The 19,795-nt window shown below is 35.6% G+C and overlaps 2 protein-coding genes across 2 annotated transcripts; one reads left to right on the top strand and one right to left on the bottom strand.

Annotated features, from left to right (window-relative positions):
• Positions 1 to 456: 456 nt before the first annotated feature.
• Positions 457 to 3,543, top strand: LOC124939134 (sulfite exporter TauE/SafE family protein 3-like). The gene is made up of 11 exons (XM_047479643.1): positions 457 to 867; positions 945 to 1,104; positions 1,187 to 1,387; positions 1,852 to 1,916; positions 1,998 to 2,037; positions 2,123 to 2,184; positions 2,299 to 2,382; positions 2,526 to 2,576; positions 2,657 to 2,972; positions 3,084 to 3,224; positions 3,332 to 3,543. Exons 1-11 carry the CDS (start codon positions 637 to 639, stop codon positions 3,412 to 3,414), a joined length of 1,434 nt encoding a protein of 477 aa, XP_047335599.1. The 5' UTR covers positions 457 to 636; the 3' UTR covers positions 3,415 to 3,543.
• Positions 3,544 to 3,777: 234 nt separating this feature from the next.
• LOC124939599 (protein LIKE COV 1-like) lies at positions 3,778 to 5,783 on the bottom strand. The gene is made up of 6 exons (XM_047480060.1): positions 5,640 to 5,783; positions 5,372 to 5,424; positions 5,128 to 5,237; positions 4,889 to 5,056; positions 4,590 to 4,814; positions 3,778 to 4,076 (listed from the first exon to the last, which is right to left on the bottom strand). Exons 1-6 carry the CDS (start codon positions 5,781 to 5,783, stop codon positions 3,970 to 3,972), a joined length of 807 nt encoding a protein of 268 aa, XP_047336016.1. The 3' UTR covers positions 3,778 to 3,969.
• Positions 5,784 to 19,795: the final 14,012 nt, after the last annotated feature.

Below are 19,795 nucleotides of genomic sequence, written 5' to 3'. Positions count from 1 at the left end.
GAATATTTCCATTCTTTTTCAGTGTCAACACTTCAGTAAGTGAAAACAACTCCATTGCAGAGAGACCCATTTAACATCAAATCGAGTACTGAAAACAAACTTCAATACAAATTTCTCATTTGCAAAGAATGCATGCATGCATGCAAAGTGCAAACTAAAGTCTATTACTGCAGTACAAAAAATAATAGCTAAGAAGGAGTTTGAACACCCATAATAATTTATGCTATAGGCTGAAAGGAAAATATGAAATGGAGAGGAAAGAAAGCAAATTAATAATGTATTAAAGAAGGAAACAAGAGAGGAAGCACAACCTACTTCCCGTACAACATTATTATAAGATGATTGTCTGTTTCTGTCAACTTGTCTTTTGATATTAAAAACAGGTGAATGTTTGTACATTAGTGGAAAAACACAAAGAGAAAGATGAGTTATAAATATAAGCAGAAAAGAGCAGTCTCAAGTTCTACTATCCCTTCCACCATAGGTCTCATCTTTGTGAAAGAAAAGACGGAAGGGAAGGGATACACATTCGAAAAAAAGGAAACCAAAGAAGAGAAACACCTTTGCCATAAACGGTTCTAAACAAGATAAGAGCTGAATCTTGTAATACCTGTTACAGCGTAATTGGCTCATATAATGGCTTTGTTGGAGATCAAACATAGGGCCAAGACTATTGCAGCAACAACCGCGTGGCTTATCTGCTTGTTTCTTTTCATTGTAAGTTGTTTAGGCGGTACAGATAGACTCAAAAGCATAGAAGAACATGGACAGAAGATTGTTGATGAGGAAACTAGACCAGGATTTGGAGCCAAGTTTCTTCACTTCTTCTGGCAGATTGGAAAATCATCTTACCAACCTGTCTGGCCTGTAAGTCTCTCCACCTTACCCATATTTCTATAATAATAGAATTATTGATATAAGAATAATATTAATTCATTCATCAGGAACTGGAATTTGGCTGGAGATTGGTGGTGGGATCGCTGGTGGGATTTTGCGGGGCAGCCTTGGGAAGCGTTGGAGGAGTTGGAGGCGGCGGAATTTTTGTTCCTATGCTTGCCCTCATCATTGGCTTTGATCCAAAATCCTCCACGGCTATTTCCAAGTGTTAGTAATCAGAAATATATATGCTAATTGTTCTCAAAACTTCTGAATCGATGTTTAATTAAAAAATAGATAAATGTTACAGGTATGATCATGGGTGCTGCAGGATCAACAGTGTACTACAATCTAGGGCTGAGACACCCAACACTTGATATGCCCCTCATAGACTATGATCTCGCTTTGCTTTTCCAACCTATGCTTATGTTGGGTATAAGCATCGGAGTTGCTTTTAACGTGATGTTTGCTGATTGGATGGTCACTGTGCTGCTTATAATCCTCTTCTTAGGTAAGGAAACAGCCTGCTACTATGTTATGCAGGAAAAAATTAAGTGTAAATACTTTAAGTCAACCTCTTTCAAAAAGATTCCGTGGTCGTTAGAGCAGGTCAATGAGCAAATTTACTTTCCTTGACAACATCGGCATTTTAGACAAGACATGTTTTATTTCATCGACTACTAAGAAGGATTAAATTGTTCTTTCTCTGCCATAACCCATGTCAACAGTCCCACAAAGGGTAGTTCTAGTGAAAAAGTTTTAAACTTGAGATGTGAGGTCTCATGTTGAAATCTCAATGAAAGCACCTTGATTGAAGTGAGGGGTCATGTCAGTGGATATTGTGCTAGCCTTCTACAGAGAATTAAGCCTGGTCTAAAAAAACACTTAAATAGTCTAGAGTAGAAAGAACCGTCTTTTCCAGTTGTGTAATTCCTTGTTTTCAGTTAAATGGAGTGTGTTGGTGGCAATTGATAGGAACATCAAGCAAAGCAATATCAAGGGGAATTGATACATGGAAGAAAGAGACAATGTTGAAGAAGGTTCTTTTTTTTTTAAAGTCGGATTACGTACTTAAAAATTTGCTCATGATGATTAGTTTTTTACATCTCATTTCATTTCAGGAAACCGAGAGGTTATTGGACTCAGAATCAAAACCAACAGGTGGGTATTCAACGTGAAGGTCTTATTACAATAAGAAAATAAGAAATGAGATGATTCAAATTACTAACCTGCAAGTGAACTGCAGATGGTTCAGAAGGGGAATATAAGCTATTGCCAAGTGACCCACTTGCTACAAAAGATGACAAGGTATAATCCTGTGTTCTTCTGAATTTATGATTGATTATCATCTCACAAAAATCACAGACTAAATTAACTAACCATATCTCTTGTATGAAATGTTAAAACAATTTCATTTGCTAGTCTATGTTCGACAATATTAAATGGAAAGATTTGGCATTGCTAGTCTACGTCTGGATAGGTTTCCTGGCTGTGCAGATTATGAAGGTAAACTATTCCATTGCATTCACGTTTGGAGACAATTTCTTTCTACCTAAATGAATTTTGTAGAGTCAAATGTTTAGAAAAGAAAACAAACAAAAACTCCTGTTTCCCCCTAAATCAACATACTAATAATGTTCTCTCTACAGACATATACACCTACCTGCTCCACCAAGTATTGGATCCTAAATGCATTGCAGGTAAGCTGTTGAGTAATAATATATATTGATAAAGAAAAGGAAAACCTTTTCAGTTTATCATTCTGATTCAACGCTTTCAGGTGCCTATTGCCGCATCAGTAACATTGTATGAAGCATCATCCCTATACAAAGGCAAAAGGGTTATTGCATCAAAGGGAAAGGAAGTGACGATATGGAAAGCTCATCTTCTCGTCGTATACTGTTGCATTGGCATACTAGCAGGTGTTGTTGGTGGGCTGCTTGGTTTGGGAGGAGGCTTCATTTTGGGACCCCTTTTCCTTGAACTAGGAATCCCTCCTCAGGTGGCAAGCGCAACATCAACCTTTGCGATGGTGTTTTCTTCATCAATGTCTGTTGTACAATACTATGTTCTGAAACGCTTTCCAGTTCCCTATGGTAAGCAAGAAAAAAAGTACTCAAGTGAATTAAATGTGTCCTCAATAAGAGAGGAGGAAACCTTAGTGCTTAACTTTTTAATTTTGTTTTCTGTGTTTTTGTCTCGTGCAGCTAGTTATCTTGTTGCGGTGGCTACGGTTGCTGCCTTCACAGGTCAGCATGTAGTGAGGAAGGTTATAGCAGTACTTGGGAGGACATCCATAATCATCTTTATACTGGCTTTCACAATTCTCTTGAGCGCAATTTGTTTAGGTAACAACGACTTTCAAATATATATCTCATCAGCCTCTTGTTTGAATAATTAAGCACATTGGCATTCAAAACCAACATGAATAATTCTTATGTTTGTGAATTTGCAGGGGGAGTCGGGATAAAGGATATGGTGGTGAAGCTTCAAAACCAAGAGTACATGGGCTTCGAGAATCTCTGCAGCTACTCTTAGGCTTACCATCTTTTCAAACAAAAGAATAAGCTTCTTTTTTTAAAGTATCATATGTATCGTGATTCTTTTTCTCTCTGTATTGTTCTGGATGCTCAACTAACTTAATCAAAATATCTTAAACTCTTTCAAGTGTCTGTCTTTCCTTCAGTTAGTGTACAAAAACTCAACATAACTTCTGCACATGATTATCAGAAAATGTCATATTTTGGTGAAAAGAAATGGTAAATGAAGTTTGCATAAAATTTATAAAGGCTAATGATTTGTAATAAATGGTATAGAGTATTATGCAATAATGATAAAAAAAATGACTATGTTAATATTTATTTGAAGATAAACACATCTGGTTGTGGGATTTGTAACACCAATTAACAGAAAATGAACAGGTTGAATGAAGTGTGATATCCAGCCAACCACTACTCAAGATTTTCTCATGCTTTGTGAGCATGTTCCATTACCTAACCGATGCTGTAGCAGGCCGTGTGTGTGCGTGTGCTGCTATTTCTCCATTACTTTATGCAACTATAAACTTCATGCCTTTCTAAGTCTGCAGATCTATTAAATGAGTGGAGCTGCAAATTTCCCAACTCTAGGCGCAATAACTGTTTTTGCATCTATTGTCCTCAATACTTGTGGTATTGACAGACCTCCCGATATCACGATCTCTGTAATTAATGCCATTTTGAGATCAGGTTACCTTAACACATTTCTCATCTTAGTGTTTCATAAAACTGAAAATTATTTTAAATGTTGAATGAGTTAAGTCACTAAATAATTTCAAACAAACCAAATGAAATATTTAAATTTCAAATACTTGTATTGTATGTAAGTGGATTTGGTAAAATGTGGAATTATGTCAGAAAAGTAGTTAAAGACTATTGTACCCTTATAATGACACAATTTGATTAATTTTTAGGGGTTAAAGTTGTCCTTTGGACGCTCTTATAAGATCTAAGATTTAAATAACAGTTGTCAAATTAAACACTTAATCATTTTGATTAAGTGATATCAAACATCGATTTAGTCTATCAACAAACTAATCCAAATAACCTAACTAAGATAATGAATATTTGACTTATAACTTGTTTTGGTATTTGGGCATGTAATCTGTAGAATTAGCCATTTCCTTGACATAGAAAAGGAAACATGGTATTTAATATATTTAACTGGTTTCTTACCAATCCCTTCTCGAACAGATAGGTCAGGTCTCAAGACATCATCAGAATTAACGAGGAGGATGTCCCCAAGATAGAGATGGTTTGTTGGCACATAAACACAACTGAGTTCCTCAACACCCGAGCTATTGTGAAGGATAACTGTAGATGTGATGAAACCGAGAGCATACTCCCCAATACGCGGGTGCCTTATGATGGCCACTTCCTTGAAGGCATGAGAACCTTGATCTGAAAAGACTCATTTTTAAACATCTTTTTCAGGACTGCGCCAATATTAATTCTACAGAATTTGGATATTTAACCTGGTGATATTGCTGCACTAATTTGCTTTGAAGCAGAATAAATGTAGCTCACCAATGGCATCTTCTTAATGAACCATTCTCCAAGACCCAAAACTGAAGCTCCCAACCAAGAAGACATGAACACACCAGTAAAGAAGATGAACGTGATGGAAGTCATAAAACCTAGACCTGTTAATCAGTGAGAAATGCTACGAAACACTATAGTCACATTGTATGAGATGAATTTAAAATAGACTTACCGAATACATGGATACCGAGGTGAGTAAGTATTGGTGAGAAGAAACCATCAACAAATCGAATGAACCACCATGTGGTGTAGAATGTGATTGCCAAAGGAAGTAAAATGACACTGCAAGCCAATGTAACACTTTTTACTTGCATGTGTCAAATTGCTGGGGTTACTAGGATAGCCAAATTAACATGAATCTAAAAACAGAGCAGATAATTATCAGATAGATTCTTCGGCATATGATAGTTTCTTACCACCCACTCATAAATTTATTGGAAGCCCAGCTACGAAATCCTTTGAAAACTGCCTGCATAAGAAAATGAAGAAGATAATAAGATGATATAAATGTAGTCATGTTGAATGAATCTAAATAGGTAGAATATGATTTCATTTGAATCAGCCTGATTAGTACTGCATCTGCATGTTGCTAATATGTAATCCATGCAGGCTCGATGAGCTGATAATGGGCAGTTTATACAGTGAAGAAGATGAATGAATTAACGTGAAAGCAGCAGATCGTACCTCTTTGCCAGAGGCATGCAAAGATAATGCGATCGAAGATGATTCCGATGGAGATGACGGTGTCGAGCGTCCATTTTCAAGCATTCCTATTTCTACTGATGGAACGAGACGTTCTCTCTCTTTCTCTTTCTCTTTCGGTCCCATCTCTCTATCTGCAAGTCTTTGGCCAGACACAACAACACGAGTAAAATACCTTTTATGGGGGAGGAGGGCACTTTAGGTAATATATTACAGGTAAGGGTAGGGGTAGGGGTAGTTTAGTTCTGAATGCTGCTGTGATTCCCTCCTCCTCCTCCTCCTCCTCTGTGGCGTTCTTCTTCTTCTTCTTTGTTCTCCGTCTGCGATCTCCTGGCCGATATACGAGATGTGGCGGTGCGTTTTCTCGAGGCCTTATCTCTCAAATCTCAGAGGCTGTTTTCCAAGCTACATTAATCTTTTTGTCCTGTTCTTAATAGTGTGCATTTTAATGGAAATTTTGACAAAATGACTCAAACTGAATAATAGTTGTTCGTCACATGAAATATACATGGTGCATTATCGAGAATTGTATAATGCCTCACATAAATATGTATAACATTATTATTTTTAGCATTTCAGTTTTAGTTTGTGAGGTAGTAGGTGGTTTTTAAAAGAATTTTTAATAGATCATGTCTATGTATTTTCCTAGATTTTAATTTAATGAAAACTATTATGTTTTTCTTTCCATCTCTTCTTCTACACTAAAAAGTATTCTTAGTTCAAAATAACTAACAAATTAGTATCAGAGCTATCATCTTGAGAGACATGTGAATGAGAGAAACTCACCACGACATTTACCTTTTTCCATGGATTCAGATATGTCATTTACATCATTAGCACCACTTGTGTTCAATGGTAACAATTATCATGTTTGGGCTGACCGAATGAAGGCTCATCTGGAGGCAAATGATCTCCGTGAAGTTGTTGAGAAGGAGTATGTAATGCCAGAATTACAAGATAACCCAATACTGGCAGATAAAGAATCACAAAAAGAAGAAGACAATGAAGTCAAAGATAAGAGCTACTCTGTTTGCTGCTGTGTCAACTGAGATTTTCATAAGAATAATGACCATAAAATCAACATTTAAGGTCTGGAATTTTCTCAAAGAAGAATATGAAAGAAATAAAAAATAAGGTCTTAATTTAATTAGGGAATTCGAGAGGGTGAAGATGAAGGATTCACAGACCATCAATGAGTACTCTAACAGATTACACAATTGTCAACAAGGTAAGATTGTTTGACTCTGAATTTCTTGATTCTAGATTGGTTCAAAAGGTATTGGTAACTGTTCCTAAAATGTTTGAGATTATTTCATCATTAGAGAATATTAAAGACATGTCAAAAGTTAGTTTTGTAGAAATCTTGAATATCTTCTAGGCAGAAAAACAGAGAAGATTGATGGGGAATGAAAGTGTAATCAAACCAAAATGAAAAATAGAAGAACCGGAAAAGCAAGAAGGAAAGTACAAGTTTAAATTCTTCGGGTTCTAAGAGTTATATGCACAACCCATAAATCTAAACAAACATCAGAATGTTAATAAGATTTAAGAAACACTCTATTTTATTTTGTTTGTTAGATCATATAAGGGTAGAAGTTGAACACGGAGTCTAATGATTGAGCTGTATTTGGTCAGTTTCATTACTTTTTTTTCTAGGGTAGAAATGATTAATACAGTTTACACAAATAAACAGAGTAAAAACAAGGTTAAATCTGTTTTTATCACTTACTTCCCAAATCAGAATCTATAAATAACTGTATCAAAAGTTTAAAAAAAAAACATTATTATGAATTTCAAATTAGGAAAGCAAACGGGAAATTTGAGGAAATGACCCCCAAAAGGGGGCTAATTATGTTTGGTGCGGGCCACTAATTTTTATAGCGCTGGTGACCCCCAAACAATTTTCTGCCGAAAATACCCCCGTTGCGTCACGCACCCTCCGGTTGCGTGACGCACCTGAGGGCATTGTGAATAGTCCACAATGCCCTTACTATATAATTAAAAAAAATCCAGTTTTTCTCTTTCTTTTCATTTCTTTCTTTCTCCTTCTCTTTCTTCACTTCCCTTCTCCTCCTTCTCTCTAAAAAAGACAACCACCGACCGACGAAGACGACGGCGGAATCCATTCTCTTCCTTCACAATGTCTCTTTCTGCTGCTACAGGTATTCTTCTCCTTCTTCATTTCTCTTTCCACGCTTTGTTTGTTAGGGTATAGTGATTAGGGAATGAGTAGGTGGAATGCCACCGTCGCGGCGGAAAACCGGGTGCGTAACGCAGTTGCGTCACGTAGTTGCGTAACGCAGTTGCGTCACGTAGTTGCGTTACGCAGATGCGTAACGCACCCCAGACACTTTACTTGCATTTCATTGTTACGGTGTCTCTCGATTGATACTATCATTTTTTCAATTGCAGCTGAAGTATTTGCTGACGTATTTGTTGTGTACAATGGAGAGTGGCAAATTGCAGCCAATGGTACCAGGTCTTTCTCTGCACAATCATGCAAAACCATGGATATACCCCAATGTACTACATTTGCTGAATTAGTTGATACAATCTATGAGACGATTAACGTGCAAAAGTCTGCATATGATTTAGTGATTAAAGTCATGTATGATCCTTCTGCAAAACTTCCCCCTGTTGTTATTGAGGGAGATAAAGATGTGGGCATGTATTTATCAAGGTTGATATCGGGTCGAAGTTCGTCATCTTCGTCACCACTTTGTGTCTCATTAGTAGAGAAGTACCCAAGTCAAGATACTACACTACCAATCATTACTCAAAAAACTATACCCGACGTTGTTTCTCGAGTTGTTTCTCAACAGATTTTATTTGAAAGTGATAATGAAGGAGGAGGAGAAGAAGATGAACGGGCTCATCATGAACTGATTAATCATGAACGCGTTATTGACTTTAATTATGAACGGGTTAGTGATTTCCAAGCTACTAGTAGTCCTGCATCAGCAGTTGCACGCACGCCGCACCGGTCAATACCTACACCAATGGGTACACCATCTAGTGCAAGAGCGTCAATGGGTACACCATCTAGTGCAAGAGCGTCAATGGGTACACCATCTAGTGCAAGAGCGTCAATGGGTACACCATCGACAGACCCTACAGACGTATCACCGACAGACGTATCACCGACAGACCCTTCATTTGCATTGGCGTTAACTAGTGAAACCGTATTGGAAGTCGGTACGTTATTTGATACTAAAAAAGAACTTCAACTGACGCTATATAAATATGCGATGACTTATCATTTTGAATTCAAAGTGAAAAAGTCTCGAAAACATCTTTGGTATGTGAAATGTATGGATGAGACATGCAAGTGGAGCTTACGTGCTGTGAAAGGTAAGTTTTCCGAGATGTTTGAGATTCAGAAATTCAATCGACAACACTCATGCTCAGTTTTGTCGAGGCCGGAAAAAAAATGCAAACACCGGCATGGGTTATTGGGTAGTGCATGAAGGGTAAGTACATGGACCATCACCATAACCACTTGCCTAAAAAAATAATTGAGGACATGCAGTCAGCTTATGGGATGTTTTTGACTTATAATAAGGCTTGGAGGGCAAGGGAAACGGTTTTAACGGCGGTGCGAGGAACGGTAGAGGATTCCTATGGAAAATTGCCTTCATACCTATACATGTTGGAGAAGAATAATCCGGGTACCATAACAGATATTCAGACAAACGAGCACGGCCACTTCAAGTATATGTTCATGTCTCTAGGCCTCTCAATTAGGGGTTTCAAAGCCTTATGTCGTCCCGTATTGTGTGTTGATGCAAGTTTTCTCAAGCACAAGGTGGGAGGTCAACTATTGGTGGCTGTTGCATTGGATGCCAATGAGCAACTGTATCCTGTTGCATTCGGCGTTGTTGATTCAGAGAATAATAACTCGTGGACTTATTTTATGCAAAAACTTAGAGAAGCAATTGGATTAGTTGATGATCTCGTCTTCGTATCTGATAAACACCCAAGCATAGCCAATGCCTTGTGTGCTGTTTTTCCAGAAGCAGACCACGGTGCGTGCACATATCACATAAAGATGAATATTAATGCCAAATTCAAAACTGATAATTGTCATGTCGAGTTTGATTTGGCTTCTTGTGCGTACACTATCCCCCAATTTAATCGGTTTTTTGACAAGATCAGGGTTAAAGATCATAGGATTGCTGCCTATTTGGAAGAGATTGGGTTTCAAAGATGGAGTAGAGCATATTTCCCCGGTAAGCGATACAATCAACTCACAAACAATTATGCAGAGAGTTTGAATAGTCAGTGCAGGGAAGCCAGAAAGTATCCAATTTCAGCAATGCTTGAGTCTTTAAGAACAACATTACAAGGGTGGTTTAATGATAGAAGAGAAAAAGCGTCCAACCACCAAGAATTTTTATCTCCAACGTATGAAAAGTTATTATGTGATGGTTTTGAGAAAGCAAGATTCTATACCGTATCATCCCTTAACCGATTTGAGTTGTATGTGCATGATAATGAGGCACATTATAAAGTCAATTTGAAGGACAAGGACTGCACTTGTAGGGTATTTGAAGTCTCCGGTCTTCCTTGTACACATGCACTGGCTGCTGCCCGTCACAGGAATGTGGTTCCTTACGACTTATGCTCAAGGTATGTAATCGTTTTGAACCTATTTATTTAACCTATTTTTAATCGTTTTATTTCCCTTCTCATAGGTATTATACAACTGTATCTTGGTTGAATGCATATGCGGAGACATGTTATCCGGTTGGTGATGAAGAGAATTGGGATCTTCCCGATATTATCAAACAACGCGTGTGTCTAAAACCACCTGTGAAGGTTAAGAAAGGTCGGCCACAAACTAAACGTAGGACATCCCAAGGTGAGGTCCGTAAGGTCCCGAGACAATGCAGTTCATGTGCAGGTCTAGGACATAATAGAGCAACATGCAAAGCAGTGATGCCTGCACCGTCTACCGCAAGAGCAAGAGCATCATCTCAGCAGCATGAGCCCTCATCATCTCAGCAGCATGTGCCCTCATCATCTCAGCGGAATGAGCCATCATCATCTCAACTGTACGAGCCCTCATCTCAGCTCTACGAGCCATCATCTCAATCTTACGAGCCATTAGCTTAGAATGAACTTGTTAGTGTTGTGTTGTGGTGTTAATGTTGTTTTTGTAGACTTATTACCAAGTGTCTTGTGTGGAGGTGTTAATGTTGTTTTTGCATCAAGGATTCAAGGATTCAGTAAAGTGTATTGTAACAAGGATTCATTGAATGTTGTTTTCTGGTGTTTTCTGGTGTTTTTGTAGTTTTCTGGTGAATGTAATACATAGACAGGGTTTTTGTACCAAGTGTTTTTGTAGATCCAGCTGCTTGACGAAACTGCTTGACGCAGCTGCTTGACGAAACTGCTTGACGAAACTGCTTGACGCAGCTGCTTGACGAAACTGCTTGACGCAGCTGCTTGACGAAACATGGTTTACATTAGTGCAAAACCTATTACATTAGACATGGTTTATATAACTGTGTACTTAAGGCATTAAATTAATTACAATAACATATATATGATTAACAACGTTTGATATCATTAAATCAACCATATTACAAAGGTTTGAGATTAACATTACAAAAATTTGATATCAGTACAAAAGTTTCATAAATAACCTATGGATCTACAAGTCCATGAAATAACCTCACTGCCCACTTTTCTCTCCAAGCTTTCATCTCATTTGAGGTCACTTCTGCTAGATTCAGACCCGCAGTCAAGTACTCAATATACATTAGTACAAATACACCACAATCTCCACTCTTAGTTGCTTTGGGAACTTCTGACTCTGGAAGTCTTGTGTATGGCAAAACGGAATCAGGGTTGAGCAGAGGAAATCTTTGTTTATCTTCAAGAGGCAATGCCTTGTCAAATATAACCGGAATCATTTCGCACATCGGTAGCACAAACTCATCAAGATTAGCATAACATCCAGGATCGCAGTCATATACGTCTACGCGCCATTGCTGTAGACGGACAACACAAAGTATCCAGTGGACGTCTTTGATGTTCAAAGGAATATATATATCATCGCATACTTTCCAACTATTCCTATAGTTATTTTCATTGCCCAAGAAGTATTCGAAAAAGTTTTCAATGTCAAACTCAATACGACTTCTCTTAAACTCGGGGTACTCAGCAGTGAACCTGGTGTGGAGCCAACAATCTCCAATAAAGAAGTTCTTCTTATATGTCTTTGGATATACCCAAGCTCTTCTTCTCAAAATGAAGCAACCTGCATCGATTTCCTACACGAGAGAAAAACATTTAAAATACAATCTGCAAATCTAAAATTATTCTAACATGAATATTACTTACATCATCAGTCAGCCAGGTGAACCTTTTTAGCAATCGGCGAAATAATGCCTTATCACCTAATATAGTATGGAGCTCAATTTTTGTGTTGTCAGTTTTTGGATCTTTAAGCCATGTTTGCAATTGATGAAGAAGTTGATCGTCATATTTTAGAAGTGGATTGACGGTGATAGGATCTTTTAACTTGGGCCGTTTCAGATTGGGGTCGGTGAAATCTGGATCATTCTTCGGCCTCCTATTCCTTCTCGTGACCAATATGACTTTCTTAGGAAGAGGAGGAGGAGTATTCACTATTTCCAGTTCATCTTCGTCATTTTCGTCTTTCTTCTTCCCCACCTTCTTCCCCACCTTCTTCTGAAAAGTCTTTTGTATAGGCTTTCTCTTCACTTCTTCTTTCTTCTCCACTTCTTCTTTCTTCTCCCCTTCTTCTTCAATCTCCACTTCTTCAATCTCCACTTCTTCTTTCTTCTCCCCTTCTTCAATCTCCACTTCTTCTTTCTCATTCTCAACAACTGCCTCTTTCTCGACAACATTCTCATTCTCGACAACAGCCTCTATCGGCGGATCCTCAACATTCTCATTCTCAATCTTCTTCTGCTCCAATTCAACATTGTCTTGCAAAATGGCTCCATTATTAACCTTCTCATTCTCCTTTTGCTCCTCTTCTTCATCGAGAATGTCATTTAGACCAATGGCATTCTCCTCTTCTTCGTCACGAATGTCATTCTGCTTTTCTTCCTCTTCTTCAACACGAATGTCATTATGCTTTTCTTCCTCTTCTTCAACACGAATGTCATTATGCTTTTATTCCTCTTCTTCGTCACGAATGTTATTCAGACCGATGTCATTCTCCTTCTGCTCCTGCTACAAAAGTGAAAAGAATTTATATTCAGGATGCGTCAAGCAGCTGCGTCAAGCAGCGGCGTCAAGACATAAAGTAGTAAAAAACAGAAAGCTCTAACAGAATTACCTGGTTGGTGACATGGCTGGCGAACTGGTTGCTTAGACTGAGAATCATCTTTTCAAACCTCATAAAGTAGTTTTGTTGATTCAATTTGATGTCTCTTATGTCTCTCTTGATCTCTTCGACATCTTTCTTTATCTCTTCGACATCCTTCTTTATCACTTCGACATCCTTTATCTGAACATGAGATGCCGGTGCCGGTTCATGTGCAGGTGATGATGGAGGTGTTGAAGTTGCGGATGGGGGACTCATGTTATGCAGGCTACGACGCTTGATGGCTGCTTTGCTGGGGGGATATATCATCATATTCAACATTCCTTTTCCTCTTGGAAGGTTGGACAGTAGTAGGTTCTTCATCAACATCTTCATCATCATCATCTTCAGCAACATCTTCATCAGCCTTTCTCTTTTTTCCCCCATCAGTAACTCCCTCAAACAAATCATCGAATGAATTGTTAATGTGTTCAAAATCCTTCCCACTGTACAAACTCGTCTCCTCGGAGGACTCTTCCATCTTAGAAAACACAGCGCTGTTAAAGGCAGATTGTACCTCCTGAAATGTATTCTTCCTTTTGGATTGATACAACAGTATCCTTGGGCGAAAAGGGCCATCAACGTCTTTCCTTGTGGCGAATTTAGGGACCAAGTTTTGAATGATCTCATAGCTCCACACTTGTAGTGCTAGTACAAACCCATACACGTTATAAGCAAAAGAATTAGTAACTCCACTCCCTTTCCTGGACATATATACGGACCTGTGGTGTTTCATGTCCTGGTCAAGACCCCTCATGGTGAATCTAAAGGACACCTTCCCCCATGGAAATCGGAGGAAATCTTCAACATCTTCAACCATATGGATGATTTTGAGATTTAAAAGCCGTTTTGGGTCATATGAGAAGAGGTACTGGTTAATCAAGCAAATCAACCCGATCTTCCATGCGTCTTCCTTATCGGTGCATTTCATGAAAATAGATTCCAAATCCATCATTCGAATTGACGTATTCCTTTTGAAATATTTTATCAGCAAGGGTGGACAACATCGGCATTCATCTTTGTATTCAGGCAATCTGTCGAAGTTGAGGCCTGTAATCAATGCGTACTCTTTCAGACCAAAAGTATATTCCTCCCCATTAAAGTTGAAAATCATCCTATTCAAATTGGCCTTCACCTTCCGAACCAGCAACTGATGTAAAATGGTCCCTGAGAACAACAAGTTTGGGACTCCTCTCAATAAATACTGAAATTGGGAATTTAGAGCCCTCTCCATAAGACCCAGCGCTTCAAACCTATCAGATACTTTTTTCAAGGCTATGACAGATTTCAATGAAATCCTACCAGGAAAATCATAAACCGTGAAGTCTGGCATCTACAAAAGGGAAAACAAAAACAACAATGTTTGTGAAAACATTTCACAACAAATATAAACAAACGAGAAGAAAAGCAACCGTCAAAATAGCTAGAAACAATTGTCAGATGCTTGACGCAGCTGCTTGACGCAGCTGCTTGACGCAACTGTTTGACGCAACCCAACCCATAAACCGTGCATGAACCATTTGAAATCAAGAAGCATCCTACCCTACCCTAATCCCTAACATAAAACATGCATGAACCGTTTGAAAGCAGGAAGCAACCTACCCTAAAACCCTAACATAAAACATGCATGAACTATTTGAAAGCAAGAAGCAACCCTAAAAACCTAACATAAAACATGCATGAACCATTTGCAAGCATGAAGCAACCCTAAACCCTAACATAAACCATGAATGAACCATTTGCAAACAAGAAGCAACCAACCCTAAAACCTAACATGAACATAAACAAACATAACTAAAACTAACCTCATGAAGTCAATGAATGAACGAGAAGATGAAGACGAAGACGAGCAGGAAGAGACGTCGAGGCAGGTGCGTCGTCGAGACAGGTGCGTCGTCGGGTGCGAGAGAGAGAGAGAGAGAGCATGAATAGTGGTCGAGGCTTATTTGGGTTTTTATATAAAATAAAAATAAATGTGACGCATCGTATCCTACTTGACGCATCCGAGTTGACGCATCCGAGTTGACGCATCGGAGTTGACGCATCCATGTTGACGCATCCATCTTGACGCATCCATCTTGACGCATCCTACGTGACGCATCCTACCAAACAAACAACCTACATTCAACGAATCAGCGAATCAATGAGGAACGTTCTGTAAAGGAAATATACACGAACTGAATAGGAAATCGAAACAAACAATAACGAAATAAACACAAAATATAGTGGAATGGTCGAATGAAATGTCAATTTGTTCGAAATCCTAAGCGCTGTGCAAACTCGTCTCCATTGGATGTTCTTCGAAGCTATAGGCCGTTGAATATGGTGCCATGGTCGACGGTGCCTCTTCGATTCGTTCTTCATCGCTGAAAAAGAAGAGAAAATCTTCTCCGCCACCATTAGGGTTTCACGGCGGAGCGGAGAAGACGGGGAAGAAAGGGGCTGGATGAGAGAGAAAATGAAACGAAAATGAAAAAAAATTAAGTCTTTATAGGGTTCAGGGTGCGTCACGCATCTGGAGGGTGCGTGACGCATAGGTAAAATGGTCATTAAAAAATTTGGGGGTCACCCGCGCTATAAAAAATAGGGAGCCGCACCATCGGCTATTTGGCCCTATTTTGGGGTCATTTCCTCAAATTTCCCAAGCAAACAGTACAGTTGACATTTTAAAATATAGAGCTTGTTTGATGTTGGGAATTTTATTTTGTTTTTGTTGAAAAAACATTATTTGATGGAAATACTATTTGGGTTATTAAAATATCTTTTATATTAACATAATGATATTTTAGTTGATAAATTATGTAATAAAATTATTAAAAAAAAAAAGTTATGATAGTTGATTTTTTTATAAAAAAAAACAACAACTATCAAATAAGCTTATTGTGTAATTCAATCATTTACAATATATTATTTGTTTTTGTTAATTCGGGATATGTTTATTCGTTTCAACTTTAAGAGTGTTTAGTATCATATACCAGATCTTATTCGCATCATTATCACTGAGTGTGATTGACTTAGCTTATTTGATAATTCGGATGATGTTTATTCGTTTCAACTTATCTACTAATATTTTAAGAGTGTTTAGCATCGTAACTCTATTTGCATCGGTATCCCCGAGTGTGATTGACTCAGCTTATTCGATCATGCACTAAGATGTGGAATGAAACGATGGTGGTAACTTCTGATCGAATAAGGAGGTTAGTTAAGGAAGGAAACAAGCAAACAAACAGAGCCTTAGTTCCACCAAAAGAGTAGTTGTTTTAGACAATGGACATGTTGATGAAAGATTTGAAATAGTTATTATTAGTGAGCACCACCACTTGTTGTTCTTCTTCTTCTCTTTGAATGTTTGAACACTAATTATTGCAATTTCTCCATCACTTGGCAGACAAAAAGTCACTGCCAATGTTCAATTATGTCTCTTTCAAACGCAAAAAAAATATAAAAAATGAAAGGTGTCCATTCTCGAACCAAATTTCATGAGAGTTGACTTTACTTGTTTTTATAATCATTACTTTATGACAATTTTTTATTTTTATCATAAACATATACATAATAGTTTTTAATTAAACAGTTGTCTCAAGTGTTAATCTGATTTTAATATGCATTTTGATGTTGATTTTTTAATCAAAAACTCATCTATAACATAATACCATTTTTTTAATTATATAATTATTCATTTTATAACTTCAAATATATTTTACTTTATTTTTGTAAAATTTAAATAAATAAATAACTTTTATTTTCATAGTCAAGATGAATGAAAACAAATTTATTTTCTAAAAAAAAGGTAAAGTAAATAATATTTGCTCTTTTTGACCTATGGCTAAGCCGCCAATATGTTATGATTCAACATTTCCCCTACTAAAAAAACATCTTGTCGGATTTGTGATTTTTTGAAAATAAATGGTCAGAAATCATAATTAAAGATGATTTTAAAAATGTGGTAATTTTTATTTTGATAAAAAAGACTTAAAGTATGTTAATATATAATAATAAATTTAAAAAAATAGTAATTTAAAATAAAAAATATTTTAATAGTTTATTTAGTTAATGAATTAAGTGATATTATAATTAAAAAGAAGTAAATAAAACGATGTTTAATTAATTTAAATTATTTAAATATTCCAATCCAAAACAAAACACATAAGTTAAAAAAACATTGTTGTGTTTGATATTTTAATTATTTTTTAAAAATTATTAAAATATATTTAATTTAATTTATACGCAGTAATTTGTTCATCGAATCAACGACCATTTATTTATTTATTTGTAAAATAATTCTAAAAAAATCAATGTACACACCCTTATAGACCTGATTACAACAATATTGCTTGATTGCAATGGTTGCAATCAATGATTTTGTATATTAGAGTAGAGTTGAGTTTGAACGTACAAAAATTATTAAATTTGTTAATATATACAAAATTAAAATGTTATTAATCTAAAGTAATATCCCAATAAAATATTTAAAATAATATTATTTTTAAACTCAAATCAAGATCCAGCTCCGGAATCAGTCGATCCAAACAGGGTGTAATTATTTATCTTGTCTTAAATTAAACTTTTACAGCTTGTATTCAAACCTTTTACGTATATGGTTTGACTATCTGTCTAGTTTTAACTGAAATGAGGACTACAAGGATTTGTTTTTTTTATTAGATTAATTGGAGAATTTCAAATTTTCAAATAAACTAAACTATTATATAATTTTTAAACCCTAAATAATATATTAAACAATTTTTTAAAAAAAAATCTCTTTAATTTCAAAATTCTTACATAAATTAAAATTAAAAAAAAAACAAACAAACAAGCTTTGTACTTTGTAGAAAATGTTGTTACTGTGGTCCAAACAACGAACCATTTCCTGTCCTACCCACCTTTCAAACAATTTTTCCCAAACTACCCACCTTTTCATTCACATTCCCAAACTACCCACCTTTCTCTCTCTAAATCATTAATCAACATATTAATTAACTCACTCTCTATCTTAACCCACTAATTAACTCACTCTCTCTCTCTAAACCCATTAATTAGCTCATCTCTCTCTTTCAACTATTAATTAATATCCTCACTTTTAAACCCTCGCTTTTAAACTATTAATTAATTCAATTGAAATATATTATATAAATATTAAAATAAAATAACATTTTATTTTTATTTAAATCTATAAATATAATATATATAGTTCAAATTAAATACACTAAATTAAATAATTTAAATAGCTAATATAAATTAAAATAAAATAGAATACATTACATAAACGGGAACTTGAAATAAAATATATTACATAAACATTAAAATAAAATACATTACATCACAATAAAATACATAACATAAACATTACAATAAAATAAAATACATAATAAATATTAATCACGTTCAATATACAATAAAATAATAAAATGCATATTTTATCTTTATAATTCAATTTTTTTATATATTTAAAACTGCGACGTTTAATGACCTTCAAAATGGTCAAATTTATTGTCAAAGGTCAAGAGAATTATTTGAAACTGTTGAGAAAAAAACATCATCACACAAGGTTATTCCATACAATGAACAAAGAGGAGTCTTCGACAATACAGAACCATAAATGGATATTGGAAGGGTGGTAACAAACATAATGTGGATTTATATAGAGGTTTTTGCTCTAGTGGAAAATGGAGTAGATATCATAAAATTGAATTATAAAGATAAAATATGCATTTTATTGTATATTGAACGTGATTAATATTTATTATGTATTTTATTTTATTGTAATGTTTATGTTATGTATTTTATTGTGATGTAATGTATTTTATTTTAATGTTTATGTAATATATTTTATTTCAAGTTCCCGTTGATGTAATGTATTTTATTTTAATGTTTATGTAATATATTTTATTTCAAGTTCCCGTTTATGTAATGTATTCTATTTTATTTTATTTTATTTTATAATAGCTATTTAAATTATTTAATTTAGTGTATTTAATTTGAACTATATATATTATATTTATAGATTTAAATAAAAATAAAATATATGTGTTATTTTATTTTAATATTTATATAATATATTTCAATTGAATTAATTAATAGTTTAAAAGTGAGAATATTAATTAATGGTTGAAAGAGAGAGAGGAGTTAATTAGTGGGTTAAATAGAGAGTGAGTTAATTAATGGGTTGATTAATGATTTAGAGAGAGAAATGTGGGTAGTTTGGGAATGTGAATGAAAAGGTGGGTAGTTTGGGAAAAATTGTTTGAAAGGTGGGTAGGACAGGAAATTGTTCCCAAACAACGACAACCCATAATACACAACCGTCAATATCAAATGTGGGGCCCACTGGAACCGTAACCACATTATATGTAGAAACGAACGAACACGCGTACGATGCTGATTCGAAGTTTATTAGAAATGGGTCCCACATTAGTGTGCGCCACGTCACTTCCGCCTCATATCTGTGACCAAGGAGACCATGGTATGGTAGGCCATCATATATATATATATATATATTTTTAATTATTCAAATTAAAAATGATTAAGAATATTTAATATTGTGATTACAAATAATTAACATTTAATTGATATGTTTATGGGGGTTTTTCAAAAGTTATTTAGTTGAAATCAACAATTTTAACTTTAAGTGAGTTTACTTACGTATGAACAATTGTCTCAAGTTTTGCATGTCACATATGACAGACACATCATATTGTATATTATCTTTTTATGAAACTAGGATTAACTAAAGAAAATTTCACTTAATTAATCTAGCTAGCTTAATCATTAACCAATCCTTGGGTTTGTCAGCTATAAT

The sequence above is a fragment of the Impatiens glandulifera genome, chromosome 5 (assembly GCF_907164915.1).
Source record: "Impatiens glandulifera chromosome 5, dImpGla2.1, whole genome shotgun sequence".
NCBI lineage: Eukaryota > Viridiplantae > Streptophyta > Magnoliopsida > Ericales > Balsaminaceae > Impatiens > Impatiens glandulifera.
This window is presented reverse-complemented; position numbering and strand designations above follow the sequence as displayed.

Excerpts from the sequence above, each read along its gene's own strand:
- LOC124939134 (XM_047479643.1), top strand. The coding sequence starts at position 637 with ATGGCTTTGTTGGAGATCAAACATAGGGCCAAGACTATTGCAGCAACA. Across the intron at positions 868-944 it reads CTTACCAACCTGTCTGGCCT|GAACTGGAATTTGGCTGGAG; the intron begins GTAAGTCTCTCC and ends TTCATTCATCAG. Across the intron at positions 2,577-2,656 it reads GGATCCTAAATGCATTGCAG|GTGCCTATTGCCGCATCAGT; the intron begins GTAAGCTGTTGA and ends CAACGCTTTCAG.
- LOC124939599 (XM_047480060.1), bottom strand. The coding sequence starts at position 5,783 with ATGGGACCGAAAGAGAAAGAGAAAGAGAGAGAACGTCTCGTTCCATCA. Across the intron at positions 5,057-5,127 it reads CCTCGGTATCCATGTATTCG|GTCTAGGTTTTATGACTTCC; the intron begins GTAAGTCTATTT and ends ACTGATTAACAG. Across the intron at positions 4,815-4,888 it reads TAGTGCAGCAATATCACCAG|ATCAAGGTTCTCATGCCTTC; the intron begins GTTAAATATCCA and ends GAGTCTTTTCAG.